General features: G+C 23.2%; 1 protein-coding gene across 3 annotated transcripts; it reads right to left on the bottom strand.

Annotated features, from left to right (window-relative positions):
• Positions 1-1,187: 1,187 nt before the first annotated feature.
• On the bottom strand, positions 1,188-11,675 carry LOC105368021 (alpha-tocopherol transfer protein). 3 transcript variants are annotated; one of them, XM_011506909.1, is made up of 6 exons: positions 11,540-11,675; positions 11,074-11,118; positions 7,287-7,611; positions 6,149-6,243; positions 1,900-2,214; positions 1,188-1,595 (listed from the first exon to the last, which is right to left on the bottom strand). In XM_011506909.1, the coding sequence occupies exons 1-6, from the start codon at positions 11,612-11,614 to the stop codon at positions 1,248-1,250; spliced, it is 1,203 nt and encodes a 400-aa protein (XP_011505211.1). In that variant the 5' UTR covers positions 11,615-11,675; the 3' UTR covers positions 1,188-1,247. The 3 variants fall into 3 exon arrangements, with proteins under 3 accessions (XP_011505211.1, XP_011505212.1, XP_011505213.1); XM_011506910.1 differs by lacking the exon at positions 11,074-11,118; XM_011506911.1 differs by lacking the exon at positions 11,074-11,118 and having other exon boundaries at positions 11,567-11,675.
• Positions 11,676-15,680: the final 4,005 nt, after the last annotated feature.

Below are 15,680 nucleotides of genomic sequence, written 5' to 3'. Positions count from 1 at the left end.
AATAAAATATACAGAAAATTATAATAAAAATAAAGCAATATTTAATAGATTGCACAAGAAATAATACTAGAGCACTCGAAATTATGATATGTACTCGACATCTGAACATCAAGTTACACAATAAAAACACACGCTATATGATGATAAATTAATATATTGTTTTTGAGATTAATATAATTAAGTTTTTACAGCACAAAAATGGATGAATTCTGTTTACATAATATAAATGAAATCGAATTTAATAATGATAAGAAAATATTGATATAATGTATGAGATATATAATTATTTAAATAATTTCACATTAATATAATGAAATAACGAAAATATAATGAAAATTGAATTATAAATAAATGATTTATATTAATGATATTGATGTTAAAGATAGTTTATAACATAAAATTTTTTTTCTGCTAATTTATTTGTATGTTTTTCATTAGATGAAAATTCATTTAGAATAAAAACAAATTTTGATTTTGTAAGTATTAAAATATAAAGTTTATTAAAAAATATATAATATAATTTTACAATTAATTTATATCATAGATTTACAAAGACAACTGTTTTAGCAATTTGATTAAAGGTATCATTTTATAATTATATAATTTTTGGATTGATAAAATAGAAATCTTTTATTTGAAATAAAAAAATTTGAAATGATTAATTTAAAACTGAAAACAATATTTTATTTTCGTATGTTCGTATGTTTTTTTTTTTTTTTTTTTTTTTTTTTTTTTTGGTTAATTTCAATTAAATCTAAGAACTAAGTTTTTACACTCTGATGTCAAAGGATATTAGGGCATCATTTATTTACTTAAAAAATAAACATTAATAAACATTCGTATTTATGAGGGCATTTGTTATATAATATTTCGTTTTGTAGATTCAAAAATTCGGAAAATTCAGTCTGACTCATGAATGAGAATAAAAACTTTGAATTAATGGCTTATACCTCCGAATATAAAGTAAAGTTTAAAATATTGTTAATTAAAAATTTATAGATAAAAATTCAAAAAAAATAGTTCAATGCAAAAATTATAAAATCAAAATTGTATTTATAATTTGATTATAAAAAAAAAAAAATTAACTAGCGCAGAATATTAAAAGATTTTATATTTTGTGAGTCTATCGATCCCATAAATATTGCATATTTGAATTTCATTCGGTTAATTTGCGCCCGTATTTTCAAAAAAGATATTTATCGAAATCCTTTTCATTGAAGAATAATTGTACGAGTAAGCAATAATTATTAAGCCTTATTATCGTTTTGGACAGCTTCATCGGGAATAATATAGCCAAGGCCCCTCATCTCTTTAACAACACGCGGATCTTTACCAAGTGAATCGATCCACCTGTAGTATGGGAGTTCTTCACGTGTGCCGCCGTATTTTTTCGGCAAATATGCCGGTGGGATGTGCCTGTGTAAGCTTTCCATATTGTCGCCATGGAAAAAAATCTTATGATTCATGCGAGAGTCAATTAAAGGCTTGAATACGGCGAACATAGTATCAAAAATCCAGGACTGATGAAGAATATGAATTGCGTGGGTAGTCATGGGAAAAGCCGCAACCATGAGTGACAACACCATACTGGCTACCTGTTGAAAAACTTACTTTAGCGAATACAGGATTTTCTGATTTATCTTTATGCTATACGTGGTAAAATAATTATAATTTTAACGAATGAAAGATAAATGAAAGCTTTAGTATATGTGTTGTTTTTTTTTTTTTTTTTTTTTTTTTTTTTTTTTAATTTTTAAGCTACTATATTGTTATTTATAAATAATGTAAACGATTAATAATAAGCTGCTATTTCATGGATTATGGCATAGTCTATCAAATATTTATCAAACCAATTTTATTTCAACTAACAAGAATTTCAGTAATTTATTAATCTCCTACCTGAGGTGTAATCATCCATGCGTGACTCATGGTGATGCCTTCTAGATCAAATACAACTACACCGCCGAGTATTTGAGCACGAGGCTCGAGCAATCCTAGTTCTAATATGATAACTGTCGCCTTGAAAATCTCTTCTACGGAGTACTTGCGTGGATCCCAATTACCCATCCGATAAATCATCATACGTCGACCGCAAGGTGTACGGTAGGCCGGTACCGTCATTATATCTTCCTCGCCAATGTGCCTCATTTCAACCGGATTTACATCCTGGTGAATTTCAGGATGTTCTTCCTTGAATGTATAATAGCGCACTATCTACAACATATCCGAATGAGAAAGCTCATGTAGATGTAATTTTTTAAATGCGAAAATGTTTATTTAGACTGTGCGATTTATTAATCCATTATAAACAATGATTAAACTTCATTTTTTTATCTTTTGTTTCAGTTAATTGGAATTCTTTATTTCTTAAAAATAATTTTTTAAAAAAAACTTTAAATCTTAATTAATAACTGCCTATTTATTAAGCAGATTATTTTTGTATTATTTGCAAACCCTGACTGTCAATTTCGTAATTTTTGGCACCATTGTAAGAGACTGTAAGAGATAAATTTATGAGATTATTATCAGAGAGAAAGAGATGAAATTACCAATCATAAAGATATTATTGAAACGATATTATTATTCAAATGACTTTTCGTCTAATCAACTTCATTACCTATTATTATTATTATTATTATTATTATTATTATTATGTGCTTAATATACGTTAATTTTTGCATCTTATAGCATCTTTTTTCTTAAATTAAATTCTTAATGAAAATTTTTTTCGTGTAAAATCATTTTTCGTATTGCATCCAAGCGATTATTCTTTATTATAAGTAATCGGACATATGCAAAATTAGTAGACTGCGTAATAAAAAAGCCTTGTAGTTTCAAAATTACATTGTCAATTAAGCCCGCAAAGCATTGTAGGTGGTAATGGTGGCTTGATGCGCGCGCAGGGGTGTGGCACAATCAAATATATCTTACGCGCAATGCACGCAAGATCAATGAACGGAATCTTTACTGATGTCTCGGTCGACATAATCGATGTATTCGATACTTTTCTCCGTAAACAGAATTTTTTCTCGTTTAAGGCACTCGAGCATAAAAGGTTGCCTCGTTTCATGATTATTGTATTTGAAAACATTCTTTAAGTTAATTAAACAATATGAACGCATAATTATAATTAATGATAAATATATTGATTATATAGAAAATAAAGACATAATTATTTTTTCGTATTATTTGTCTCATTTCTCAACAAGATTTATCTTCGTCTCTCAAAAGAGTGCATTCTTATTCACAAGTATTTATAATATAATTTACAGATATTCGACTATTATAATAATAATAATATTAATAATAATAATAATAATAATAATAATAATAATAATAATAATAATAATAATAATAATAATAATAATATTTATAATAATAATAATAACTCTATATGTTTAAAAAGAATGGATGTACTATATGAGTTAACATTCGTATAATGTATGGCTTTTATATAATCTTTAGGCATATAGAACTTAGTTATAATAAGAGAGGAAAGAATAAATGAAAATTTGTCAATAATAATAAGGTATTACTTATAAATTTGCATAATACCGTAAATACAACTTCGTATATAGGTTAATTCAATTATTGATATTAATTTAATTATTGATTGTGTAAAATTAGTTTTATTTCATTTCTTCTAAAATTAACATTAAACTTAACATGATGTGCAAAATATTGTGCAAAATAATATATTTTATAGGGTAAAATTTATATACAACTACGAAAGATTATAATAATGTTCTGAAAATAAGATATTAACTAATAATTTAGAAGGTTACAAATTACTTATTCATTTTGCTTATTCAATTTGAAATGTTAAATAAAAACATTATAGTTATTTCCTAAGTAATTTATAAAAACTAGAGCAAATGTTTGATATTGAAATATTATTTATATTTTTACTTATTAATCAATTATTTTTTAAAATCAGTAGCCCAGTCAAGTTCTATAATTATAATAATAAATAATTTGTTAATTCTTATCGTCAATGAGATAATTTCAATAAGCAAAGGAAATATATTTTTATTGAAAATTATATATATATATATATATATATATATATATATATATATAATCATATATAATATTATATCATAAGTTTGAAAATTTATTAAAACTTTAAATAATTTTTTTTTAATTATGCTATTACAATTGTTTCATTTTTTCAATTTATTTTATTATTCTATGCGTTATTATGATAGTTGAGTTTATTTTTAAAAAAATGCCATTTTTACAAATAATATTTTATAAAATTGAAACAATCTATAATCAATTTGATTTTACCAAATCTATAATTTTAAACGAGACAATACGCAAATATATCATTATAAATTAATATTAATTGACAAAAAATGTAAATAACTCTTGGGAATAATAATTTTATGTTTATATATGTGTGGCCATCTAGTGCATATGAAACTTGTAAATTATAATTTATTATTCATGTTTCACTTAAAAACTACAAATGAAAATAATCTCATGATTTATCTATAAGAGTTTTTATTATTTAAATTAGAATAAAAAGAAACATAATTTTATTTATTATAAAATACAAAGTCAATAATTAAAACAACCAATAAATAAAATCATACATACACTATCGTCATTAATGCATTCATTATATATGAATTATTATTCATTATATATGAATATTCATTATATATGAATATTTGCAATTTACAGAATTATTCATCGTATATCCTATTCGATTAAAATATTTTTTTTAGACGTAAAATTCATATTTATTTTATTGTAACTGTTGAATAGTATTTATTCAGTAAGATGCACATGAATGATTTTATTGTTATCACATAAACATTTATAAATACATAAATGAATTTTAAATAAGTGCAAGATCAGAATTTATTTTCTGTGCATGTGTATGCGTCATTATATAACTTTATGTACAACAAGTATTTTTATGTTGTGTACTGTCTATTTACTTTTCTATCTATTTCTGTGTGTATTATACATATTTCTTTTTCATTAGACAACCGTAACTCACTCGATAGTAATACGATCGGCGTTTACCTTGACACAATGCCACAAGCTGTATTTATTCCAAACATTCATCTTACAATTACTGATTTATTGTCTTAGTATAAAAATGTTTAGGACATAAAGTTTTATAGTTTAATAAAAGTGGTGAAGAAATTAATGCAATTGGCATTAATCGAGATGAAACAATAGTTGCTAAAAATTTAATTTACCGCAACATACATTTTTTTTTAGTATAAATTAATGTTTTTTAAAGAACCGGATTAAATGAAAAATATACCTTTTATTTCTATAAAATTAATACCCGTTTAATAATTTATCTATTTGTAAATGTTTAATTCAATAAAAAAAAAAATGAAATTAATAGTTTATAGTTATTTGAAATTCCGGATGATTATAAAGTAAATAAAGTAATTCAATTTAAAAATTGATGCTTTAAAGAAAGATTTAAGTCAAATAATAAAAGAAAACAATTTATGATTTATAAAATTTTATTTATCTTTTACCATTTCTAAAATTTAACTTGATATGAGATTCATTATATATATATATATATATATATATATATATATGTATATATATTTATTAATAACAATATATTATACTAGTATGATAAAAAGTGAATCACGTAATGAATAAATGTAGTAAAATATTCTATTAATATTGCCGGTAATTGAACCATTAAAATATGTAATTAAATCATTACTCCTATGTATAATGATAACGATTGAATTTTCTATAAAATAAAATATGTATCATATAATTATAGTATATTAATATTGTTAAATATTGTATAACAAATATTGTATACAATAGTCTATATTCTATATAATCCACAATTACAATTTATGCTCTATTAATTTCATTATACAATAAGTAGTTTTTAATTATTAGTAGATCATATGGCATATCTTACAAATAACAGTTTATAGGTAATTCATTAATTTATTTAAAAAGAAAATCATTTATCACTAAATATTTAATAAATGATTTTTTTTTAATTACCTCTTGATCTCTTAATATTAATACAGAAATTGTTTTACTGAAAAAATATTACTACATACTCATTATTATTGTCTAATTTATAACTATAAATATGTTTGATTAAAATTATAATATCTATTGAAAATTTAATAATGGTTACCAGTCGATGCGCCCGATTGACATTGAAATTACGAGCTCTGAGAAACCTAAGTAGGAAATCATCGTCCATTCGATGTGGCATACACTCTCCTCGTTCTATAATGAATAGCCATTTTTATGAAATCGACATTAATTATGTGTTACATGTTAGTTTTGTATTTAATAATCATTTAATAATTATCAAAATTGTATGTAAATTTTTGTAATTGAATATTAGATAAATACAGGCTATATTAACAAATTTATATGTAAAATATGTAAAATTAAATTGCTATGATAACAATAATCCAATATAAAATATAGGACTAAAATGTCTTCATTTTAGCTTATAGTAAATAAATATGTAAGTAATATAATGAAATAAATAATTAAAATCGTTTATAAAATTTTCTTTCGAAATTATTGAGAATCTGAATTTATTTTATTACAAAGGTATTTTATCAAATTTATTACAAAGTCCATTATATTATATATAATTAAATAACACATATCCGGTTATTAATGTCAATTGTATTAGTATTCAATTAAAAAATTATATAATGATTTATGTATTATTGTATTTTTATGTATTATTATCATAGAATTTTATCTATTTACATATTTTTACAATCATAATATATCAAAATGATTTAAAATTATAAGTGAAGAATAAGATAATCAATTTTGTTAAATGAATTAACTTAACTTTATGTATTTTGAGCAGATTTCAAATTAAATGTTTTTTTAAATGTATATTTTATGTACGTTGCACGTAACTTAAAAACTCAATACAAGAAATAAAGAATAAGCGAAGTAAAAAAGATGTAATACGGAAAGTAAATTAATAGTAAAAAATTATGAATTTTTTATGTAAAGTGAAAAACGTCAACAATAATAAGAATAAATTAAAAAAATTTATAATATTATAGTAAAAATTTATTTTTAAAGGTAATTATATTGATTAGTAACTTATATATTTTAGTTTCCAAGTAAGCATAAAATCTTTTTTAGGTGAAGTGATATATATATATATATATATACAAAACAGTTTTTCTCCCTTATTGCTGTAATGTTATCAATAATACTATAAAATTAAATTAACATCATCGATCCCTAAGACAATGGATTAATACACATTGATAATAGTATGGAAGCATTACCGTAAATCATTTCCCTCAGCTCATGGATGGTTTGGCACTTGACCTCATCAGTTTCGCCGAGCTCCCGCCTCGCATACTCAAGTGCCTCGGGCGGTATGACATCGAGATCGAGGGTTAGTTCTTCGTCGTCCGGCTTAGCCGTTGATTCGTTCGGCTCTGGCATTATGTCGTTACTTACTGTAGATGACAGACTTTCAGCAACGTCTTCGCAGCAGCCAGAATCGGCCCTCTCTCTTGACACTGCCACAGACGTTTTCACGTCACTTTTATTACTAATCAACCGACCGCGGGCTGTTGATACTTCCTTATCATCAAGTGGCTTTTCCTATTAAAGCAAAAGTACGGATTAACTATTAAAATAATATTGACGAATTAATTTTTCTTTGGCATGTCAAAGTATCAAGAATTCAAAGTGAAACCCTATTTTATTAGAATGTTAATTCAATGTGTAGTTTTCAAGGATAGAAATTATTATTGGAATTTAATTCCAGATACTTTGACAGAATAAAATTAATCATTACAGACATATTATTAATTAAAACATTACCACTTCAGTCGTTACAAGCATTGCAATTATAGTTTACAAGAGTTATTGAAATTTTTTGTTGTTGTTAGATCGCTATAAAAATAAAGTTTATTAAATAATGTTAATTAAAAAAAACTTATTATGTTTCAAGTTGATTCGATATACTTGTTTTTGTTAACGGAAACAAAATATTGTAATAATTATGAACATAACCATTTCAAAATTATATAGATCAATGATATTCAGTATAAAGTAAATAAGCAAATTCTTAATAGAAAAATAACGAAAAGAACTTTTATATGCTTTGTTAAGTCCACAAATTAATTAATTAAATATCATTTAAATTAAATTTTACGAATAACAGGGACACTAGTTATTTAATTGTAATTGCAATATAATGTATTAAATAATATTATATGTTAAATAATTCAATAAAATATTCCGTTAAATTATATTAAATATATTCTAAATAATATGCATACATTCATATATAAATTATGTATGTATATATAAAATATATATTATATTATGCGTATATTAAAATAAAAGTCATTCTGCTTCATTACATTTAAATTATAATTAAAATTTTACAATTTGTTTCCTATAGATAAAGAATTGCTTATTCCTTGTTTAATATTTTTCAATTACCCGAGATTTGAATTTATATTATAAATAAAACCAGCAATAAAATATGCTTACATTATATTTAAAATAGTCTATACAATGAAGAAAACAATGTTTTTCTTTACTTAAGTAGTTTTAAAAATTTCTTATTAGGTTTTATAGCCATTTGTATCTCATATACATTAAAATATACGTAGCATTAAATTTAAAGTAATTGATATTTAAGAATTTATTTGTAATATTATGTATTTACAAGATGTGTGATAGCGATTTAAAATAATATTTAAACTTATCTGTGAGTCTTATTTTGCCTGATATTTACAACAATTGCTATGATTAGTTTTTTTCTTTATATAATTCAAATTAAGATGAATCGATCAAATAATTTCATCTATCGTATATTATTTATTTATTAACGAATAGGTTAACGAAGATACTACTAAACATTAATTAAGTTGTAGGAATTATATTATATATATATATATATATATTTTTTAGTATTAATATTTATGAATAGATTTTTTTTTTCTACATGAAAATTACAAGAATTCTATTTATTTATTAATATTCTATGACTAATATATGAATCGTTTGCGACAATATTTAACCATTGCCTTCTTACACCAAGGTTATGTAAATAATTAAATGCATTATTAAATATCACTTATTACAAAACTTTGATTCAACAATGTATCTAATTTGAAAAAAATAATATAATTGGCATTGATATAAGGTTAATCATATTTCAATAATTACTTTCTAATATAATTAGAAATATAATTAGATGCTCTAATAATATTCAAATAAACATAAGAATAATATAAATAAGATATACTTTACACACTTTTTTTATAAATATTTTCTACTTTAAGTTTCAATTTAAGTGATTAGGGCATCGTACTATTTAATTATTAAATTAAACTTTCAATTTATTTATAACTGATCTGATTATATAACTTTTTATATAAATATGAAATTTAAAAGGTTAACTGTTAAATAATATTATATAATAATTATCATCCATTACTATCATTTGTAGAGAAATATTGTAAATTCAGAATAATGAAAGAAACAATAAATTTTCTTTACGTTTAATAAAATAAAAACAACATCTACACTTCTAAGAATAATATTGATTGTTCATATTTCTTTATAAAAATTTTTTTGTTATATATATATATATATATACATCTGTAACTGTATCTATATGTAAGTTATTACTTTTGAAACGAATCGACAAAGTGACTTATGTAATAAAAAAACTATTAATATTTTATCGTCATAAGTATAAGTACAATTCTACACAATCTTTTATTTTAATATAATTATTTGTATTATTATGAAAATTCCTTAACTCATATTTATGAATAATTATTTTTACTTCAAATGTAGCTGTAGCAGACGTAGTAATAAATTACAAAACTAATAAATATAAATTCAATTTCAAACTATTGATATTTCAGTCTTTCAGTCTATAGATACCTAGAAGTAGATAATTACAAAATGAAATATTCACAAAAAAAAACAATTTCATAATATTAACTTTCTTTCGTGTTGTAAGTTATCATGTCTTAATATTTATATTATTTTAAGGTTTGTATAAATGTCGTTACAATAATTTTGATACGAAGAAATTAAAATAAAAGAAATCTCTGATTATAGAAACATTTATTGAGAAAATAGTATAAATAATAGTAAAAATAAAAAATAAATAAAATAAACATTTCGAAACTGATACTAGAAAATAATTTTTTTATTTCGATTGCCTTTACATACTTGTCTTTAAATTGCTTTAATATTACTATATTTAAGATTTATATTCAATCTATGTAAATCAAAATTTGTATATATTATAGATTGAATCCTATTTTAATTAATTATTTACGAGCAAATCGAAAAATACTCTAAATAAATTAAGACTGTACACACCAGCATAAATAAAAAAATTAATTCTGTCTTCATATAAATATCTATATATGTTATATAATAAATAAAAATGACAAATTATTTACAATAAAAAAACTACTTTACAGTTCGACGTCTCAGTTAAATGTAAAATGTATTTGATATTTATTTAAATTTTATATAAGACAATTTAAAATGCATTGAACATTAATTATAACAATTAAATAAACACGTAACAAATTGATTCGTGATTATTGATTTATTGTTGTGTAGATTATTAAAAAGAAATGTTTGTGAAGATTTGACATTTCAATGTTTTCATAAACGATTCATAAATTATTGCAATAGAGTAGAATGAAAAATGATTATTTTTGTGAGAGTTTGGAAATTATTATGGCGTAAAAACTTATCAATTTAGATTTTCATATTTTAATATCAGATTTAGAAATGCATGTTTTACAAAATATCTAATTATTAGTATGTATTATGGATAATAGTTTGAATGTTGAATAAGATCATAAATAGGAAAAATTTAGAAAGCATTAAAGTGGGAAAAATGAAATTAATAAAGTGTCAGTATAATAAATATAAAATTGATTTATACATTCTGTTGAAAAAGAATCTTTTCTGTCTATTATATAAAAATGAAAGATTATATCATAATTATACTTATTTAATTTATCCTGATTGCAAAAGAGATTTCAATGATCAAGAAAAAATATTTCACACTACCCAGTAGTTGATCTCGACCGTCCCATGAAAAACTCCATTTTCGAACTTGGACATGGATTATAAAAATTGCGTTAGATCATTCGCATTCACCGGTAACTCTTCACTTACACTTATCTTTTTGTCAACGTTAACCTTAATTTATCTTATATACGTAACTTAATGTTCAAAATGTAATGTTCAAATTTCATTAATGTACAAAGCATAATGAAAGCAATTTTATTTAAGCATTAATTATCTAATAAATTTGTGTTAAATGTACAAAAACCATATGTCACTTGTAAGATAAGGTTAATAAGGTAAGAAAACAAATGAAATTTAAGATTTGAAAATTAAATAAAAAAAAAAAAAGAAAAGAAAAAAAAAAACAAACAAAAAAAATCGTATCGAAAAACTAAAATAACACGATACTCGTAGAATATAAAAGGGAAGAGCGCAGATAGTTAATAAGTGACAAGCGGATAATTACAGCAAAGAAAGCAGCAGAAAGGAAAACCTCGTGCACATTCCGATGTCTTATCTGTTCTCCTCTGTCGCTTTCCATATCCTACGCCCAACGCAGAAGCAATAAAGAAGCCGCGGCTGAAAGGGAATAAAAGCGTATTATTCACCGACACAAATTCACACTCCGTACTTCATTATGTCCAAGCGCTAAGAAAATGCGAGTGCACTACAGCACTGTAAGCGGCTAAAAAACTAAAGAACGAATCGCGCGCACAAGAGCGAGTGCAACTAGTTGGGAGTCGGTGATGCAACTGAGACGGCGTTCACTGCCACTGTGCCTGCGCTACGAAATATCGCGCGGAATCGCTTTGCTCCGCTGCCTCTTACTGCCAAAGGCCGTGAACAACAGACAGGGACAGACAACCATGAGGCCGTTGTAGCTGTAGTTAAAGTTGAGCCGAGGCTAGATAGTTAGTTAGTACCGAGGAGCTAAAGAGCTATACGCTCCTTTAGACTGCGCAGCGCTTATTCGTAAATCACTTTCTCAGCAATTGAGGAGGTACTTCTTTATAAATAGGATCCACGTGCTTCTTCAAACTAATGCAAGTGCAATGTTAATTTTTTTCTTCTTTTTATTACATTGTCTCTGGTAGCGCAAATTAATGTTTGCTAATGGGCTAAGAGTTTATTTTACATAACTCGGGAACATTGTCCTAAACATTATGCTGAAAAGTAATTTTAACATGAATCGATATTGTTTATTTATGGATTGTTTATAGATCGATGATATATCATGTAATATGACTATAAGGTATATATAAAGTATAGTCCTATAATGTATTTCGAATGAAAATTGAACGACTGTTTTGTTTTTTTTTTTTAAACGAATTGTACATGAACGCCAATTTTACAAGTGAAAGGTAAATTGATGTACGTTCGTAATCAGAGGTATGGTTGTTGCATGGAAACTTAAGACTATAGGAATCTCGATATTATGACTATTTTATTAGACACAAATACATAGGGCATTAACCGTTAATCTGTTCTTAACAATGTCACTTAATATTTATCTAACGAATCAAAATATATGAAAGACAGTATTCATAAGTTTAAATGTATAATAATTTATATAAGTATAAGTCAAAAAAAAAAAAAAAAAAAAAAAAAAAAAAAAAAAAAAAAAAAAAAAAAAAAAAAAAAAAAATTAATAAATAAATAAATAAAAAATAATAATAAATTAGAGTCTTTAAACTGTTTAGTTATTAAATTTAAAATTAGAGTTATTAAAAAATGTTCTTTATTTCTCAAACAATTTCTTACCTAGTTTTTTCGTAGACAAATATTAATACGCACAACTAATACTACAATTATTGTATTATAAATGTAAATAATATATTGTATTATACAACTACAATTATTAAGTATTATCACAATACACTATACAGTCGTGTATATTTTAAGCAAACTTATTTCTTCATTAAACGGAACTAATTATTATTTTGTTAAATATATCGAATTCAATAAGAAAAAATTTTCATTAAATTAATATTCCATTATTTACATTAATGCAGTTATTTTTAAGTTACGAAGAACTCGACTTCCTCTTGTTATGCAGTCAATCAATCAATCAAAAGAAAATGAAAGTATACAAAACGCTCGTAATAGATTTGAAAAATTAAGCAACAATATTGCTTGTTTCATAAATTTTTAAGATGACGCTTTCAATGTTTTATATCAAATATAAAATATAATCAAATAAAATATCAATATGAAAATGATATAAACATAAAAATGTTAATATTTATATTATTTGATAATTGTTATGTAAATTTCATTTGTTAATAGTTAATATAATTGAAAAATAATTTTTGAAAATATGTAAAAATAATTCATTATATATTCTATTAATTCTAACTTAAGTAATATAAAATTAAAATCATGAAATATTTTATTCGTTCATTCGGTAATGATTGAACAATACAAATTTATATAAATAATATAAATAATAATATAAATAAATTGATATAAAAACAATATAAATAAATATCTAAAGAGATATTTATAAATACATCCAGCTTATATTGAAATTCAATATTATACTAATGAAAACAGTAACAGTTAATCAAGGTATTTTATTTTATTCAAATTTTTTGTTTTTGTTTTCATTAATGTTTATCAAGCCAATGCTCGCCTACTTTGTATTTTTCTATACTTAATTAAGTTTTTACTATAATTATTTAAAGATTTGAACTGTATTTATACTGTACCAGACTGCTATGCAAAAATGATGAATAAACTGTAAAATACTTATATAAGAATATATAGAAACCTAACAAATCATTCGTTATCAATAATTTTAATATTAATATTTATCAAATTTAATATTATTTGTATGTAGCATATACATAAATTTGAGTCGTTGACTATCGTTATGCTTATCGCACTGTTAATTATTAAAATATGAATCTTATTGTCTATCTATCCAATTGAAGCATGAGTAGCTTATTAATAAATTTATAATTGTTTATGATGATTTGATAAGTATTTAAACTATTTAAAGCAGCTGTATTATATAGGTGAGAAAAGGCTAGAAGAAAAGAATCCTTTTCTTAATATAATCCACATATACGTTTAATGCTTACTTCTTACTTAATGTGCTGAAATAAAACAAAGTAATAATACTTTTATATATTTACTTTATCAAAATGTAAATAATGTAAATAAATTTGAAAAAATTAATATTTTTAAATAAATTGTATATTAATTTAATCAAAATGAAAAAAATAATATTAAGTATATAGTGTATTAATGACAATACCTTTAAGCCATACTACTAATGACAAATAGACTATTTTTGCTTTTAAATCCAAAATTTTATTTGCACAAATATCACTCATTGAACTGATCATGAATAATAAAAAATTGTACTTTATCTTGTTTATTCAAGAAGGAAAATTTTCTTCAATCACTCAATATTTATAAACTTAAAAATTAATGTATGGTAAAGAAATTTATAAATCAAAACTTCTTTACTGTATTTCTATTTTAAGCATATAGTAAATAAAATCAAATACGCTCTGTAGAGAGATAAATGTCTAATTCGAAACATGTTTATGTGCTAATTATACGAGCATTATTTGAACAGTGTGACTACATATTTTTAGTACATAAGTAAACATAATTACATATTTGCATATATGACTATTGTTGGTATATAATCATTACATTTTTTTAAATTAAATATTTAACAATTTTTTAATGTAAGTATTTTCTAAAAATATTTGAAAATAAATTTTACATTTTGATAATTAATCTTAAATATACTAAATATTCTTCATCAAACATAAATATTTAATTCAATTAATATTCTATCGTATTTACATCTTATAAAGATATTTTATACAAATATGTAAACCGTAAGAACGTGTCTTTTTTTTATCATTTTTAACAATTATGAAACACAGCATTCAGTTAATTGTAACAAACAAGATAATTGTAATAAATGAAGTTGTTAAGATAATTTTAATGAGTATAATATCAATACTAAAATATTATGATTATTTATATTTCTTTTCCAAATAAGTTTTACAAATAAAATAATTAATGTAAATATAACATGACGTAATTGTAATAATACAATTTAAAAATAACACAAGATTTATATTAAAAATTCTGTTACTGTAGTTGCACATTATGTTAAAATCTTTCCTTATTGTCATTTGCTTATTATCATTACTGTGATTACTAACATTATAATTGATTCATTCATATTTTCATAATTACATTATCCACGTTCATAATTCAGATTCTAAAACCACCTGCATAAATAAGATAATAACCAAGGAACTTATATCCTAGTATTATCTCGAATCAACTAATTGTTCTCGGTATTTAATTGTAACTGACGGTTATCATGATTTTTCCATGCACGAATGAATATCCGATCCGTTTCTGTTTAATGCCAGTAGGGACTTACAACTACTGCTACGCTTTGCAATTGCGAAAGGTGGTCAGGGTCAGCTGAGACGGCAGCTGTTGTGTTTGTGAGTGTATGTGAGCTTTCACCACGCGTCGTTACCATCCTTTGTAATCACCTCCCTATTGTATTTGTGTTGCAAGATGTATCCATACACGTACATTATTTCATTTTAAGTACATCAAGTATC

This window comes from Ceratosolen solmsi, unplaced genomic scaffold (assembly GCF_000503995.2).
Source record: "Ceratosolen solmsi marchali unplaced genomic scaffold, CerSol_1.0 scaffold6, whole genome shotgun sequence".
In the NCBI taxonomy this organism is placed as follows: domain Eukaryota; kingdom Metazoa; phylum Arthropoda; class Insecta; order Hymenoptera; family Agaonidae; genus Ceratosolen; species Ceratosolen solmsi.
The sequence above is the reverse complement of the archived record's forward strand: the minus strand, read 5'-3'. Positions and strand labels throughout refer to the sequence as shown.

Excerpts from the sequence above, each read along its gene's own strand:
- LOC105368021 (XM_011506909.1), bottom strand. The coding sequence starts at position 11,614 with ATGGAAAGCGACAGAGGAGAACAGATAAGACATCGGAATGTGCACGAG. Across the intron at positions 2,215-6,148 it reads TCAATCGGGCGCATCGACTG|ATAGTGCGCTATTATACATT; the intron begins GTAACCATTATT and ends GATATGTTGTAG. Across the intron at positions 1,596-1,899 it reads CATGGATGATTACACCTCAG|GTAGCCAGTATGGTGTTGTC; the intron begins GTAGGAGATTAA and ends GTTTTTCAACAG.